Below are 17,008 nucleotides of genomic sequence, written 5' to 3' on the forward strand. Positions count from 1 at the left end.
TACAAGAACAGAGAGAGCTGTCCACGACTTGTGGGGGTTCAAACAGATCGCATGACTGGAGTCCTTCAGCAAGCACTTCATTGTAAGCCATGTCACGGAATTCAGCTTTTGTTGTTTCCCTCCCTGCGACCAGACAGACATAACACAGACGAGTGGGCGTGAGCGACACCTTGCTCTCTAAACCGATACCTCTCTGGTCTCTTTCAGGACCAGCCGTGAGTCTCTTGACATTTCATTGAGACGCAGGTCAAGTTCAGTTCGGTCTCGGAACAAAAGCCCGGTCGGCCTCTGTTTTTCTGGAAAGAAAGACAAAAAAAAACAAAAAGGCGTCTGAAATGTGTCAGCTGTTTACATGATCTTTTCCTCAAGCTGTTAAATATGACTGTGCTTCACGCTGAGTGGAATAACACGCTCAGATTTTCCTCGTATTGTTCTGGCAGCGACTGCTCCGTCCGCGGTTTCAATGTGACGGGGAGGGAAGTTGTTATGATTATGTATTCTGCTCTTATATTCTGTTTTGTTTTGTTGGTTCTTTCAGGAGAAGCAGGAGGCAGGATATTATGCACGGAAATCCACTCACTCAGTGCAGGGGATTCAATTTAAAAGGTAATTAAAATTAAATTATGGGTCAAATGTGAAAGATGTTGCTGTTAGATTACTAATATAGTAGAAATAAAAATTTCACCTAACTTTTCTAAGTATTTCTGTCTTTTTAACCTCTTTATGAAAATTCTTTTAATTTGTCATCAGGCATATGTCAAGTATATTGACATAAAAAAAAAGAAAAAGTGCTCAAAAAATAATAAGTTAGCTGAAAAAGAAGCTAGCAGTTTAAGTAGCTAGTAGTGTATGGGATAAATATATCCTTCAGGAGCTGGTGGGGAACAAAACGGAGCAAAAAGATTGACTATAACATTTTGTAAAATGTGAAAGATGTTGCTGTTAGCTAAAAGCAAAAATATCATCTTCACCTAACTTTTCTAAGCATTTCCCTCCTTTTAGCCTCTTTATGCTAATTCTTTTTATTTTTTATCAGGCATAAATTATATTGAAATAAAAAGTCAGGCAGAAAAAAAGCTCAAATAAATGCAAAAATACGAGAGAATTAGCTAAAAAGAAGCTATCAGTTTAAGTAGCTAGTAGTGTAAGGAATAAATATATCCTTCAGGAGCTGGTGGAGAACAAAACGGAGCAAAAAGATTTTCTATAATATACCTTTTGTCTAAATAAACAACTATTTGCTAATTTATTAGCCCTAAAAAATTGTTGAGCTAACGAAGCTAATGTAACTTTTACCAAGCATTAACCATTATACAACTGATTATGAGTCAGATATTACAGATGTTTCCTCATGAGTTCCAGGCTCCTGCCTCAAGTTCTTCACAAAAACTATACCCAGTCGACTCATGGTGTGCAGTTTAATGAGAGGAGAGAATTTGCTCCCTTGGGTGCTACATTTCCGTGAGGAGTTTACATCTCTAAATTAGCAGGAGCTTTTTTGGAACCAGCCATATGGCCATTACCACTAATTAGTCACAACCCTGTCACACATCAAGCTGAGTGATGAACCATTTAGATGCAAGGAAGAAAAAATAAAAACGACACGGTAAATGAGGGGAAACGGAGTTGGTCCATTGAAGGCTATTGTTTGTAGAAGCTGAAGTTTTGGGTGGGATTTAGTTTTGGAGCCTGTGCTGGGATAAGCTTTGTGTCAACATTTCGTTGTCGCTTTTGGGACTTGAGGCAGATTTGAGTCCATCTGTGTGCTCTGTGTCTGTCAGCAAGTGACGTCTTTTGTGCCTCTCTTCCACTCTTTGTGTGTGTGTGTGTGTGTGTGTGTCCATTAGCCTACAGGAACGCAGTGGAGATGACACAATATGGCGTGAAAAACAACACCACCTTTCTGGAGTGCCTTCCCAAGTCTCCTCAGGCGTCCGTGCGCTGGCTCATTCAGAGAGACAACGACAGGCGGAAAGAGGTCAGTTTGACATTAAAACAGGTCAAAGGTGAAATGGAGCCAAAATGAAATCAAGCTGATTAAATGTTCTTTTTTTTTTTTTGTTTGGTCGAACATCAAACATTTAACACGTCGTAGCGATCTGGTGAGCTCATACTGCTTGTCTCGCCTTAAGGAATGACAGAGTGAGCGCTTATTGGCAGGGGAGCGTCATAACGAGCGCCGATACAAATCTAACACGATGTGGACCCTGACTTAACGGCTGGATTCTCAGCGGGGGGGGGGGGCGTTCTCCAAATATTTGAAGCCCCTTAAACAGGCGGCGTGGATTAAATGAAAGAGTGCCTGGTTGATAGAGGCACATCTTTTATGGATTTAGCTCTCACCTTCGTGGAGACGGGTCGAGCTAACGGCCGTTTAATAGCCGTTTCCTTGAGGAAATAAAAGCCGGCCTTAAGATGGATCACTTTCGGTTTATGGTGTGTAATCACTGGAGTCGTGCTGGTTTTAAAGTAGTCAGTGGAAAAACATAAACAGCGTTATATAAGCTTCAGTTTAGATTGAAATTAATGATGTGGTTTTCTTATTTGACTTCACACATGCTGCTCGACTCACAAGGCACCGAAACTGATTCTGAATGAGATTGAGATCCATGAAGCTTTTACTTCAAAAAGTTCAGACATAACGTGATTATACGTGGAACTCACTGACGTTGACTTAGCCTTACCCTCAAATTAACACTTCTTTCCATCACTAAATAAGACTTTGCATTATGATCCGATCTGGGCAATCTTTAGACCAATAAACTTTTATGACAATATGTCTGAAAAAACACTTCATGAGAGTGGAAAAGTGTTTTGGAGAGTTTTTTTCAAAATGTAGCTGTTTCCATTACAATATTTACGTTTTATGCATTTCTGGGGGTAACACATGGAAACACAGCAATTGATTGTCATTGTTTAAACCAGTGGTTCACAACCTTTTTGGGGTTCTGGACTCCCAGCATGTTTTTGATTAACGCTGAGGACGCTCCCTATCCTCAGGGTAGATCAAAAATTAGCTTAGCTTAATTTGAAGTGCTAACCTGAACGTGTAAGTTTCCCAAGTTGTCGACATTTTATTTCACAATAAGAGCATTATTAAAATACGAATGGTGCACTGGACCTCATAATTTGAAATGGATGCAGGATCACGTTAAGTTTGTATTAACAGCTTCATGCAGTAAATTTGAACAATGCAACTGGGAGTGACACAAAAATACAGTAACTTAGGGGTCTGTGGATCCCCGCTTGAGAATAGCTTTGATTTATGTCGTCGGCTTGGATTTCTACAGGTAAAGCTGAGTGACCGCGTCCTCTCCACCGAGCACGGCCTCCTCATCCGCTCCGTGCAGCTGTCCGACCAGGGCCTGTACTACTGCCTGGCCACGGAGAACGCCTTCAAACGCACCGTCGCCAAAATCCGCCTGCGCGTGCTGAGCGAGGCCATGGTGACCATGCTGACGGACAAGCAGCAGTCCCCGTGGGCGTGGGCCAGCTCCCTGCACCCTAAGGCCCTGCTCTCGGCCTTCAGTCCTGCAGAGAGCCTGGCCGTGCAGCAGTACTGCAAAGAGAGGAGGGAGGTCCAGAAGCTCCAGCAGAGGCAGCAGCCGCCCCCGCCGCCTGGACCTCTCAGGGGCGACCTGGCCAAACTGAAGCCGCTGCTGGACCGACGGAAGAGCCGCAACCGACGCAATCACCTCCCAGAGGACTGACACAGGCAGGGGGCCGGCCGGCTGAAGAAACTGACGCGCACGCCTTCCTCTAATCCTACGCACTACAGTTAGCAGCAGTTACACATCCTCATCTTCCAACTCTCATCTCATCTGCAGAGCTGCACTGTAGAGTAAAACGAGGAGGTGCGGGGTGCAGGGAGCTGTTAATGGCAATATCTCTTTTTCTTGCATGAGGTACTGTGACCCGACGGCTGTGACGTACACACACTAACACAACCACCAGCCATTTCATTTGCTGTCACGGACGCAAAAATGACTTTTTTTCAACCGCCAACAAGAAACCGCGGCCTCAGCCTATATTGCTCATTAAAATACACTTATCCTACTTTAAATATTGGAAGGGAAAGTGAGCCGGGGGTGAGGGATGTTAGCTCACAATTTGTTCCTTCTTTAAAAAATAAAGGACGGTAATGTGAGATCCAAAAGGGACATAAGGGATAAAAGATGCATGCTTGACAGAGGGTGTCCTGGCTCTTTATGCTAAGTGTTACAATAGTATTTAATTAGACTCTACTCACATTTGAATGTCTTACTTTCTAATTAACCAAATTCTCTTTGTTCTAAAACCGCAGGGCTTCGTGGGTACGTGTAGCAGGGCAAAAAAAGTTCATGAGTGCTGTATTTATTAGTTTAAAGGTCAAAATGTAAGTGCTAAGCGGAAAAGTAGAAATTCCATGTGAGCTGTTGCAAACATTTTACATCATCTCTCCTGTATTTATTCCTCGGATTTACATGTACTGTAAGAGAATGTGCCTCACTGTAATCCAGCTGCATAATCAGTCGTGTCACCCTTCCCTCGTTTCCAGCACATGAGCATGTTTATGGAATCTCATCAGCGACGCAGAGTTTGTCAGAGTCCTTGGATTTTGCAACCGAACTAGCCTTTGAACTAAACTTCCACATTTTCCACAAGCATACTTAAGTAGTAAAAGTCAGTGAGGTAGAGTTATTCGACATATGTGAATAGGCTATATTTTTTTTCTTTTTTTCGTAGATGATGTAGATACAGATTATTTGTTGCTTGTGTACAGTTTTTTTTTTTCACTCTCGTAATTTAATGTTGTGCTGCCAGTTTTGTTTTTTTCATTGTGTTTCCCTTGTGTACATAAGTTTCAACAATTGTCACCCACTAACTATGACTGTATCTGCAATTTGCAGAGATAGACGGTATTATTTTCATTTTTGAGAAAAAACCTTCTAGCGTGTACCTCCCTCTCGTACAGATCCCTGCTCCACGTTTAATAAAACTGTGTGACCGGCATCATGTCAGCTTGTGCTATGGAACATATGTATTTCTATTTATTAATGTTATGATAGCCTGAATAAATCTGTCCAGATGATCTTAGAGTTTGTTGACACAAGTATAATGTTTCAAAATGTGGAATTTTCTCCTTCTTGTACTGGCCTATAAATCATCTATCGGTGCCAAGTTAAGTATAAGAGGCTTATTAAATTTCTTAACATAGTTTGACATTTTAAAGTGTTATAATGAAAGAACATAAAGGGAAAATTAATACCACATTGTGTCCATACAGTGGTAACTGAATGCTTTTCTGGACCTCCCTTCTTCCTGCACATCAACTATTTGTTTATGAATTTCATTGTCTAACATCATTAGACATTTAGCTGTTAGACGCAGAAAAGGCTTCCAAGGTTTTTTTTTTTTTTTTAATGCCTTCATATATCTTGTTATGTTTATGTTCAGTCATGTTGTATTATATTGGCTGATATCGTTGTGTGGTTGTAGAGCGGGGTTTTGTCCTTGATGTCAGTGAAAGCACCATGCTAGAGACAGAAGTGAATGGGAGTAAATGAGAGTTTGCCGAGCTAGAGCTGCGTATTAGAAATGTCCTCACTGTTTAAAAAACATACTCCTAATTCCTAGCTAAGATTTAAGTTGCAGCCACTAAGATGGTTAGCTTAACGAGAAATGACCATGCTTAGTTCTGTCAGATGCCAACAGAAACTGCAAGCCAGGGCGCCAGATTGGGATGTAAGGTCCAAAAAAAGGAAAAACAGGTGCCACCATAGTAAACACAATTAGACCTTTTTGCTCAATATTTACTGAACAGACACAAAGTGTTTCTTAATTTTCTCTTCTAGTTCTTTCAATGTAACGCTTTAAAATGTCAAACTATATAACGTATTTCAATGAGCCTCTTATCAGTGACTTAACAGATACCGCCACTTTCAGGTGCAGCCGCTGAGACGGTTAGTGCTTAGCGCAAGAAATGACAAGCCAAGTTCTGTTGGACGGCAACAGAGATCGGAAGCCAGAAAACCAGATTATGACTTTCCTTAGCTTAGCTCTTTCCATCTTTCGTGTTGCTAAGTTAACCTCGAGAGACCCGAGCTTTTGTTTGCTATGCATTTTTTATTTCTCCAGTGTATTTGGGATCAGTAGGACATAAGAAGTACAAAAACTAAGCATCATCTTCCAACAGGAAGTAGTATGTCCTCATATATGGACACTGGGATTATTTCATTATTTATATTATAATAAATTCCCCCAATGTGCTTGCAATTAGCGAGGTCGTGGCTCATTGTTACTGATAAACTTTGTTATATATGCGGGTCATATCAAACTAGAAACTTTAACAATGTCATCCTCATCCACTTTTGTCCTGTAATCGTCTGTTGAATGAATCTGATGAAACGCCCGCTATCATATTTTTACCAACTGATGTATTGACCCTTTGCTACCATTTGATGGCAGACTAAAGTGTCCACGAATGAGGACAAGGGGTTTAAATGAAGGAGAACAAGCTGCAATAAAACCTAAAACTTAATGTCCCCATATGAGCACGGAGGATCTCAGGAGGTTAAGCTATCAAGCAGGTTGAAACAGCTTTAGCTGCAAGACATGGCAGTGTAGTCATCTAACTCTAGACAAAAGATAAATAAGCACTTTCCACAAAACTGTATTCATAGTGCATGTGGACATTTAGGAACACATAGGGGATTTAAGGCCAATTCCAAGGTTTGTTAAATAAAAACCTTCGCCCCTAAGTTTCAAATATTGCCGCACAGGTACCTGGGATAACCTATGGTTTGCTCTCAATGAAACACTCCATTCTGTGTGTGACGTGTCAGATTCAGGCCAAAGAGTGGAATCAAAGACGCCCCTGGGAGGCTGCCGAGGGTCATTTAAAACCCATAAAACCAAAGAGTGGCATCCCGCTGAGCTGAAAAACTGCTTTCTCACAAAACAAAAACCGGCACCATTCATAACCACAGCAAAATCAAGACCTTGCTCTATTTTATTCCTGTTTCTGATTTATGGGCCACTCAAGGTAAAATGGAAAGTGCGCACAATGTAAAGATTTACTTCAGCATTCAGAGCTGTGTTTTGAGCCGAGGTGGACCAGTTTTAATACCCTGACGCTGTAAGAAAGAACGAATCCAATATAAAGAAGACCAATGAAAGACCAATGAAAAACCCACTTTTTCAGCTTTTATTAATTTCAAACACTCTAGTTCAGCATAGTATATTAACATTTGCGCAATATTAGATTTCTTTCACAGGTTGTCGAACAAACCCATCTCTCTTCTCAGAGATAGTAAGGATTACCTGACTGTAAAAGAGGAGTTTCCGCTTGCTCTTCCTCTAGAAATCCCTGATTCAGTTTATGTTACAGTGTTTGCAATTAAAATAATACTTGGCAAAGGAATTCTGCTTTTCAGCTCTCCAAAATCACAGTTTCCCCCTTGGTATCAAAGGAGGTATGACATTATAAATAACACTGAAATTACATAAAAGTGCAAGTCTATATTCCACAGGTTTGATGTCCCATAGCAGCTCGATCGTGCTATGCTTCCACAGGCAACCGAAAGCACGACTCATTTACGCGAACTTGGTTGGGCTTGTACATCTCACCACGCAGTAGCCGATAAGACACAGGACGAAGATGCCCACGCCTGTGCCCAGCAGCACCTTTTGCACTATGTCCAACATCTCGATACGTGAGATAAGCTCCTTCTTAAACATGTCGGCCGTCTCGTCATCCAACATAGCCGTCTGGTTAAACAGAGGAGACACAGAATAACAGATTTATGCATCTCAAGCTAACGGGAGTGTCATCACTGCAGGGTTTCGTTTTGTTTTGTTATCTTTTTTTAACTCACCTCATTCATCCAAACAACGGGGAATGTGGTGTAATCTTTGACTTTTTTCAGCACCCTGCAGGAGAAGAGTTCTTTAGTTGACATTCAGTGCAGGATTCTGTCTCAAATCTTCGTTCTTTGACTTGATAGAAATATGCTACTTATGCTAACTGTAGTACGTAGCTAAGCAGACCTAATGAGGCCAAAAATAATAGAACCAGAACTTACGTGATGACTTTGGACGGTCCATACCCCATGTTCACTTGAATCCTCTTGGCAAAATTCAGTGTGAACCCAGTGGTCTAATGGGAAAATACAACAAAAATACAGTTATAAGTCTGCCGCTCTGAAAGTTTAAAGTTTAATCACCCATTTGCACGTACAGGTTCCACATCCAGGAAGGTCTTGTGGTTCTCTTCATGGGGGTCAAGGCCCAGCACGTCCTCACGCAGGGATGGACTGCCATGAAGGAAGTGGGGCAAAGAGAGGAAGATAGGTCTTCCTGTTGAGATGGGAATGGCACATTTACAATCAAAAATGCCATGAGAAGAACTGAGAAGAATGATTAGACGCCGGGTCAGTCCATAACTGACCTTCCTGACAAGAGCTGAGGTCCAGCACTCCGGCGATGGTGCAATTCCTCGAGAACAATTCCTCTTTGCAGAAACACTGGTTGTCTGGGTTTACCTTAGGTGCAGCCAGGGTGGATGGCAGGAGGGAGTAGCGGTACACGTCAATCCCTTTCAGATCCACAGTCTTCTCGTAGCTGGCTGACACCGACCTGAAAACCAAACCACAGGGAAGTCAGTCCAAGTGAAATTCACGTGCGTCTAGTCAAGACATTATTGGAAAGCTCTGACCTCTAGTGGTTACTGAGAGCTAACATCTGGGTAGGACGAGAACAGATGGAGAAAAGAAATTAAAGCTTTGTCACCTGCAGATGTCTGGTGAAAAGAAGAAGATTTCTTTACTCTTGTCCAAAAAGGGAGCGAAGGAGGATGCATCTGAGGAGAAAAAAGAAGAGAAGGAATCCGGTGAGGGGCGACTCACAGGTGTCAGGAGCTGTCGGTAAAATACACATCCACGCATTCACTGTACCTGTCCCGTTGATCATGTTACAGTAGGAGTCATTCCAAAAACCTAAGTTCCTGTTGGTGAAAATTGAATTTGTCAGAGGAATTATTTATAATATGATTCCGGGCCATTAAATTCTTCAAAGGGTCTTCAAAAAAACAGGACTGTCAGTATTTGCACAAAGCTGTTTTGATGAAGCCGCCTAAAATATCTCAGTAAAAAAAAAAAAAAAAAAACACAGTCTCATAAACGTGTCCTTTACTAACTGGACTCACCTCTCTCCCCTCCATCTGTCAATTAGTCCCACTTTTGAGATGTCATCCATTCCATTGAAAACGGTGTAGTAGCCATCATAAGTACCATTGTACTAGGGAAAATATATTAATACACTAATTAAATCTTGGCATTTTTTGTTTGTTTGTTAGTTAGTTTGCTTTTAATAAATCTCCACAATCTAGACGGCAGGAAGTTAGCTAGGTCACGCTATAGGTGTTTACTTACAGGTGAAAATAGGCCAATATTTTCTTTCAGCAATGGGTCGTCGTAACCCCACAGTAGTTCCTTGACTGAACGCCATTGGAACAAGGAGGTATTGGATTTCTTTATCATCGACTCCAGAACGAGGTGGAGCTCTTTTGGAATCAATGAATAAGCTCCCTGCAGAAGACAAAAACGTTGTCAATACATGGAACTGTAGCTGTTGCCTCATGAACAAAAGCCAGTAATTATGTAATAACATGTTGCGAGCCTTATCAGAGTTTGAAAAAAAACCAGCCCATAAAGAAAGATTGCTATCTTTAAATAATAACCTCCCAGTTGTTCATATTTTCCAGTCTCCTGTACAGCAGTCCCACCATAAAGATTGATATTTAACCCTAATACACCAAGTAGGCATAACATTATGACCACCTTCCTAATGTACTATAGGTCTTTGTTATGCAACCAAAACAGTTGTGATTCCTCAGAGAATGGACATGAGCCTCCTGAGGGTGTCTGGCAAAAGAATGCTATTACTGGGGGGCCTTTGGGTCCTATAGGTTGAGGGGAGGGGTCTCTGTGGATCGCCCTACAGATACTTAATCAGTTTAGGATCTAGTGAATCTACTGAATCTTGCTGTTCTTCATGTTTTTTTGAGCTGTTCCTGCATCCTGCTGGGGATGGCTGCTGCCGTCAAGGAGTGTCATTGCTATGGGATGGGGGTGACTGGTCTGGTCTAGGTGGGTGTTACATATCTAAATAACATCCACACGAATGAACGCCAGGTCCAAAGGTTTTCCAGCAGAACATTGGACTGTCACAAGATGGTTACTTACTTCTCTTGCCAGTGGTTTTAATGTTGTGGCTTACCAGTGCAAGCATTTCAGGATTTTAGGAATTCTTGCTCAGCTTAATTTTTTCTTACATCATTTTGCTAATATTAGACAGCAAATTAAGTTTACCTCTTCACGGAAAACATGCTTAATTGTTTTCAGAGTCAAATAATGATTAGCTTGCTCCATTAACGTCTCAAAGCTACGTGTTTACAGCCTGCTAACCTGGCTAGCTACGGGGAAAATATATCTAGATATGTCAGACATTGAAGTTAGCCTGCCGCAACAGCAAATAAAGGTTACCTCTTCATGAAAAACACGGTTCATTTTTTTCAGAATCAACATGAAGAGTAGCTAGCTCCTTTAGCATGTCAAAGCTTTAAAAAACTATGCGTTTAAAGCCAGCTAACCATGCTAGCTTTGTGGGAAAATGATATGTCAGAGAATGAAGTTAGCCTGCTGTGTAGCTAATGTAGCAGGCAATTTATTCTCTCTTGTGGTCTTTACAACTTCTTAAGTGGAAATGGTCAAAAAGGTCTGAGTTGTGATGTGTTTGCATACATTTTCAAAATGCTTGTAGTTCATGTTGAGCTAATTTACTGTAAACTGCAGGTCTGTCTTTGTAATTTAATAGTGTATCTGAGAAAAAACTTGAATATTCCCAAATGTCTCATCCTTTTATTCTACTTTATGCGTTTCTTACATCAAATTACTCAGCTGTGAGCTTGCCTATGGTTGTCTGGCAGCGGTGTTCTTTCAACTTAGTCTACAACTTCCATGTCGTAACAACGAGCTCCCAGGCTTCATTTGAAGGCAATATTCCTGCCAAAATGGTCATAAAAGTTTGCAAAGGGTCTAATAGACCAAAGTGAACTCCGACTTGCTTTGATAGATACTGCTTATTCTGGCTTAAGAACTCAGGTACAATAAATGTTAACAGTAGTGCTGAGTCAAGACAGCAATCAGCGCGCATTGGCATGGATACTTACAACCACTGAGAGGTCAAGGGAGGTGATCTTGTCCTCCTCAGGTCCCACTGACATGGACGGCTCAAAGATGGCACCCAAGGGCAGGACGTATGAGACGGTGTTGTTGCTGTTGAGTGTGATGTTCTCTTTGGGAAGGTATCGTGTTCTGCAGGAGGAGAGAGGCTTTCTCATTGCATTCCATATGGCAGAGTTTGAGCACGAGATCAGATGAATACGGCGAATGTTTTAAAGGAGGTAAATAAATCCAACTCACATGTACGTGTAAGGTCCCTTTTCCAGTACCTTTGGCTTTGCGCCCTGCTGAATAACATCCGAGGGGTTCTGCACGTCAAAGAACCAGAACTGCCTGTACACCTTTACCCCTCCAGCCTCAAAGTTGTCAAACGCTGTCGTTCCGGGGTTGAGGACAGCCTCCTAAACCGCGCAGACACACAGACAGTCTATTTTTAACATTCCCTCAAGAATGCCAGCAGGCCAGCAACCCCACTGATACACGGACAGGGTGGATGCGCTGTTATTTTTCTTTTCTTTTTTTTTCTTTTTAAAATTTTTCTTTTTTTTTTTACAATTTTTCTCTTAAAAAGAATCACAGATGCCGGTCGGAGGAAACCGAGGCACTCTTGGCTTTCTGCAAAGCTTCTTGTTTACGGTTTTTTAGCAAGCTTTCCAAGACGGACGCCTCTTCCCTCTCGTTTCTCCCGATTCACCTTGATCTCCCGCATATGCACGCACACATCCAGTCACTCCCCGTCATCCAACCCAGGGTGAAACCGAGCACCATACCTTGTCCACCGTCCCCTTGATGATGATGTCCCCCACTGGAATGAGGACGCCTCCCAGGACGGCTATCACAGCCCCAATCACGGCTCCGGCTATCAGCCCGCACCTTCTGTTACAGCAGCCCATGGTCTGGTGTGCGCTTGCCTCCTTCCAAGCGTACGTCTGTCTGAAAGCCTGCCTGCCTTCCTGCCTGTTCTCCTTCTGTCTCTGTGTTTGTGGTGTGTGCTAGTATGTGCAGCTCGTCTGTGTTTGCAGCAGCAGCACCGGCGCAGGCACACTGTCGGAGCAGCTGAGGCCAGGTAAAGGTACACACACCTCTGTCAGGTGATGGGGCACCTTTTTATAAATTAAGTTACGTAATGAAAAGACAGATTTATGGTGCAGCTTAGAGGTATCAGCGAGTTATCAATAACTGGGCGATAACGGCTAAAGGAGGCTGAGGAGAAAGGTTGAAAGAGGAGGTGACACAAAGACTCGTGATCCAAGAACCAGGCTCTGTCTTTTTTGCTTTTCAAGGATAATTTAATGAAACCAACTGAATCCTGATTAGTGAATGACATCATCCACGCCCTTGAACAACACAAAAGTTTGGGTTAAGTGTATTGTGCAGAGACAGACAACTAAAAAGCCTTATCTGTGTCGTGTCACTATGCATTATAGGTCCCATGGGTGGATATTAAAACAGATTGTTCTTTATCTCTCAAAGATATTTCCACGCGCTTATCACCGTCCTCTTTTGTGATAAACAGCCGGTTATCAACATGTGACCGTGTGCTTTTGGATAGTGTCAGTCGACACAACACAGCTTTTTGCATTTCGTTCCTCGCTGCAAATAAAAATTGCACAGCCTTGTGTGTTATTTAACACAACATAAATTTGGTTCCACTAGAGGTAGATGAGTCATTCTGCCTATGATATGGCTTTTTTTTATATAACTTCTTTTATATTCTCCTATGTGTCATGTGGGTGGACTGTGCCTTTAAATTCCCAATTTCCTGATTCCATACATCGCTGCTTTTCTGCCGGACCCTCTATTTCCAGCTCAGGGACTGAGGAGTTTTATATTATCACCACTGGAGGGCAGCACCGCCATTCCCTCCTCCACACCCGCTGCATGCTCGGGATAGATGCTGTGCTTATTCCCTATAGTTTATCCTGTAATGTGCCTGTGCCAGAAAACACTCTCTGTCTCTTTAAACAAACATTCTTGTCGAGCAGCGTGAGCCTCACTTGACTGACGGTGTTGTTTATCTTGAACACTTCAGGATCTGTGTGGACATGCACTATGTGCATACACTTTCTGTATTTATGTCATCTTCATCGTTCATCTTTGTCACAAAACATAGATGGGCTTCTTTTTTTTATTGTTATTATTTGAGCAATAACAAAATTGTGAGCTAAACCTTTCTGGGTGTTTTGTGAACATGCTGAGTTTTTTGGTATCTGACAATTGGGAATCTTTTTTTTTTTTTTTGAGGAATATGCATGTATTGTGGGAAAAGATGTTAATTTCCAAACGGTGTCATCACATAATTTGTGCAGCACAGCACGCTCCGGCTACATTGTTTTCATTACGCTCAGAGCAGAGTACACATCGCAGCAGAGCAGTTAAACAGTGTCTTCACGCCAAGTTGATCGCTAGTTTCTGAAATACATTGCTGGAAAGTTGAAAACGACAATGAGCTCATCATTTTTACTGTTGAATGTTACTCCAATATAATTGCATTACTCACAAACCATCTTATCACTCGTGTTTATTATATCTGTTGCTGCATTAGCGAGGTAACTAGTCCAGAGTAGTTTGCTATCCTAGCGTTGCATCGTTTGTGGGGGATTCAACAAGACTTTTGAAAAAGGAGCAGTGAGTAGATTCTAAAAGAGTCTTGAACTACATCTCTGCCCCACCTGTATAGCATATCAAGCTCAGCTAGCACCTCACACTTCTTGTATTTAAAGATGAATAAACTCCCGTTTTGAAGCTCAATGCGGTGGTTCGGGCAGTCGCCATCTTGGCGGTGTCTGATTTCTCCCAACTCAAAGCTATTCCCAATAAAAAAAAATAAAAAAAAAAAAGGTGGCACCTGAGTGGAGCTTAGGCCCTCATGGTTGACCACCTATGATGCCACCCTCCATCACTCAGAGTGGCCACACCCTGAATTGTACAAAACTTTAAGCTTTGATACTGTTTAACTCTAAAAGACTCAGTACTGTACAGTTGGCATAGATGAAGAAAACAGGGAGCAAACCCGTTTCTTTTACCAGGTTGTAAATCAGTTTATATCTGCTGTAAAGTTTTAAGAGGTCTATGATAATTTCATTGATTTTGGAGCCCCGTGTGGCGATTGGTGGAACTGCACGTCTTGGTATCACCACAACGTTTTCTCTTTTATCGCCTTCTGCAGTGACATAAAAGGAGACGCCCAGCTTAATTTTAGAAACAATTTATAGTTTATATGGAGTGTTGTATTATATGGAGTTATTTCTTCAAGCTGTATTGTTATTTTTAGTCTAGTTTTAAAGTAAAGTTTTATGTTAAAATGTTTTTTTTTTTTTTTTTTTTTTTTTAGTTGTGGCTTTGTTTGTCATGTTTGATTTCGTAAGTTAAAATTAACTGCACAACAATAGCACATAACCAGAAATACACGCACAGAGTCCTAACCAAGTCTAAAATAGAAACTCATAATGGAAGCAGAACAATACACAAAGATAAATGTTTTATAAGAAGAAATGGTGTCCTATTAAAAATGCACTGTGTAGAGTTACATAACACTTTGACTTTTTTTTTAAGGGATAGGATTCACCATGTGTTTCTTGTTATCTCAAACCTGAAGAGGGGACCCTGCAGCCTGCATCGGATTAGAGCAGAAAGGTCAGCATCCACATATTTACTCACCCCCCAAAAAAACATTTGACATTTAAATTTCCAGTCAGGGAAAGCAATATTTACACTCAAAGGGATCTGAGTGTATAATTTGGAAGCGAACACCACTGACCTGATGCTGCACCGCTGACTCTGAAGACTCAAACTTGACTTAGTCTGATGGGGTGAATTATTTAAGCCACAAACAATGGCTGTGTACAGCTGAATGAGTAGGGATGGTGGTTCCCATGGGAACGATACAGCATGCTAGAAACATGGGCTGCTCAGCAACAATTTAGCCTGAACATTTGTAAGTAATATGAAAACAGAAGTATTTGTGCTATATGTGCATAATATGTTGAATTTATCTTTAATTTTTATTTTTTTTAATTAAAACTGCTATTGATACTCACAAGACAAATAAAAATGCTTATTATGCCTTCAAAATGATGGTCACATTATGTAGTTTAGGGTGAAAATAATGAGCTTTTATTTTTGCAGCAGTGAAGGTATGTGAGTGCATGTTTGAAATGCATTTCGTTTCCGGTTTGGACGTCTTCCTTCAAAATAAAAGTGTGGCAGGTTGTTATGGTTTGAAATCAAATGTGAGAATATGCTGCAAAAAAAAAAAAAAAGGCTCCACCAAAATAAAAGTCACACACTCTGATATTATGTTGGACTGCCTATAGCTGACCCCCACAGGCTTGTACAGTAGACACAAGGCTTGATGGGTTCATCACTTCATTCATAAAATGTAGACATGCGCATTATGATATTCTCACCTTTGATAAGTTGCCAAACATTTTTTTTTAATTATTATTATTATTTCATTTATTATGAAATAGCAGGATGTGCAGGTCCGGGTCCAAGTTCACAGGAGGACCAGAACTGTACACATCACGTTGTTATTCCATGTTGAAATTTGAATAGCACAGGGAACAGTTGACAAAAAAAAAAGAAGTGATGGTGATGGATAATGGCATGCATCAAAGGTTCAAGTGATGGATGTTACAGTCAGAGTGTTTAGTCAGAGACATTTGTCAGGATGCACTATTCTGGGTCATTCTGGCATGAAAAACTGCTGTGATGTTTTTGAAACCATTAACATGTGGTGTTATTATGTCCAAGAGTTGTCAGGTCATGCTTTTCATTCATAAATAATAATAAATAATAATATAATAATAGAGAAGAAGAATAATAAGTAAATATATATATATATATATTTGATTGTCATTTTTCCCATGTAATGTTGATCTATTAGAACTTATTTATTTATTTTGAATTTCAAAGTTTATATATGCTAAAAAAAATAATAATAAAAAAGTGCACTAATAGCCAAAATAACAGCCAGGTCCGTAGAGGGAAAAACTGCCCAAATTGACAAATATGTCCCTAATGATGGATGTTAAAACAAAACAAAAAAGCAAAAACAAACAAACAAACAAAACAACAACAACAACAAACACACACACCGTTTAAAACAATACAATTTAAAGTGCTTCACACAATGAATTCAATTTAATTTGCCTTATGTAGTGTCAACAGCAATACAAAACCCAACTTGAAACCTCCAGAGCAGCCTGAAGGTGGCGGTAGCTGAATTCAGGTGTTGCAATCACTTCCATGGTCACAGGTGTATAAAATCAAGCACTTAGGCGAGCAGACTGCTTCTACAAACAATTGCGAAAGAATGGGAAGAACGCTCTCAGGAGCGCAGTGAATTCCAGCGAAGAGCTGTGATAGGATTTGAAATGAAAGTAAAATTTCCATGCTACTAATCATACCACAATATTCCGCTGTAGGGAATTTTTTTAGTCCGATGAGTCATAAGAAAAAAAAAAGACATAAGAATAAAATAAAATAAGAATAAGGTAGAAGTAACATTTACATAAAATGTACAGTTCAGTTTACAATTTATTTTCTGTGGACCTCCAAACTTCATGTGGCCTTCAGATTAGTGTGTAGAGAACTTCGTGGATCTTACAAATGATCTTCTGGAAGAAATTCGCATAAACACACTCCCCTTAAAAAAAAAAAAAAAAAAAAAAAGCCTTCCCAGAAGAGTTGAAGCTGTTATAGCGCTGACGCCCTTATTGTGAAAAATCGGACCGGAAGTGCGTTTGTTGTTGCCGCTCGCGGAGCACGGCGCAGCTCGAGCT

The 17,008-nt window shown here is 40.9% G+C and overlaps 2 protein-coding genes across 4 annotated transcripts in view; one reads left to right on the forward strand and one right to left on the reverse strand.

Annotated features, from left to right (window-relative positions):
* Positions 1-5,078, forward strand: part of sema3c (sema domain, immunoglobulin domain (Ig), short basic domain, secreted, (semaphorin) 3C) — a 39,066-nt gene extending 33,988 nt beyond the window's left edge. For all 3 annotated transcript variants that reach the window (XM_047575287.1, XM_047575288.1, XM_047575289.1), the window contains 3 exons: positions 539-606; positions 1,848-1,978; positions 3,291-5,078. In XM_047575287.1, coding sequence (XP_047431243.1) covers positions 539-606; positions 1,848-1,978; positions 3,291-3,710 — 619 coding nt within the window. In that variant the 3' untranslated portion in view covers positions 3,711-5,078. The remainder of the gene's footprint in view (positions 1-538; positions 607-1,847; positions 1,979-3,290) is intronic.
* Positions 5,079-7,163: 2,085 nt separating this feature from the next.
* On the reverse strand, positions 7,164-12,313 carry cd36 (CD36 molecule (thrombospondin receptor)). The gene is made up of 12 exons (XM_047575290.1): positions 11,993-12,313; positions 11,463-11,623; positions 11,210-11,354; positions 9,411-9,566; positions 9,185-9,276; positions 8,934-8,983; positions 8,770-8,839; positions 8,429-8,616; positions 8,219-8,337; positions 8,064-8,137; positions 7,857-7,911; positions 7,164-7,749 (listed from the first exon to the last, which is right to left on the reverse strand). The coding sequence occupies exons 1-12, from the start codon at positions 12,113-12,115 to the stop codon at positions 7,576-7,578; spliced, it is 1,407 nt and encodes a 468-aa protein (XP_047431246.1). The 5' UTR covers positions 12,116-12,313; the 3' UTR covers positions 7,164-7,575.
* Positions 12,314-17,008: the final 4,695 nt, after the last annotated feature.

This window comes from Mugil cephalus, chromosome 22 (assembly GCF_022458985.1).
Source record: "Mugil cephalus isolate CIBA_MC_2020 chromosome 22, CIBA_Mcephalus_1.1, whole genome shotgun sequence".
In the NCBI taxonomy this organism is placed as follows: domain Eukaryota; kingdom Metazoa; phylum Chordata; class Actinopteri; order Mugiliformes; family Mugilidae; genus Mugil; species Mugil cephalus.

Excerpts from the sequence above, each read along its gene's own strand:
- cd36 (XM_047575290.1), bottom strand. The coding sequence starts at position 12,115 with ATGGGCTGCTGTAACAGAAGGTGCGGGCTGATAGCCGGAGCCGTGATT. Across the intron at positions 11,624-11,992 it reads TCAAGGGGACGGTGGACAAG|GAGGCTGTCCTCAACCCCGG; the intron begins GTATGGTGCTCG and ends TGCGCGGTTTAG. Across the intron at positions 8,617-8,769 it reads TTTTCACCAGACATCTGCAG|GTCGGTGTCAGCCAGCTACG; the intron begins GTGACAAAGCTT and ends TTTGGTTTTCAG.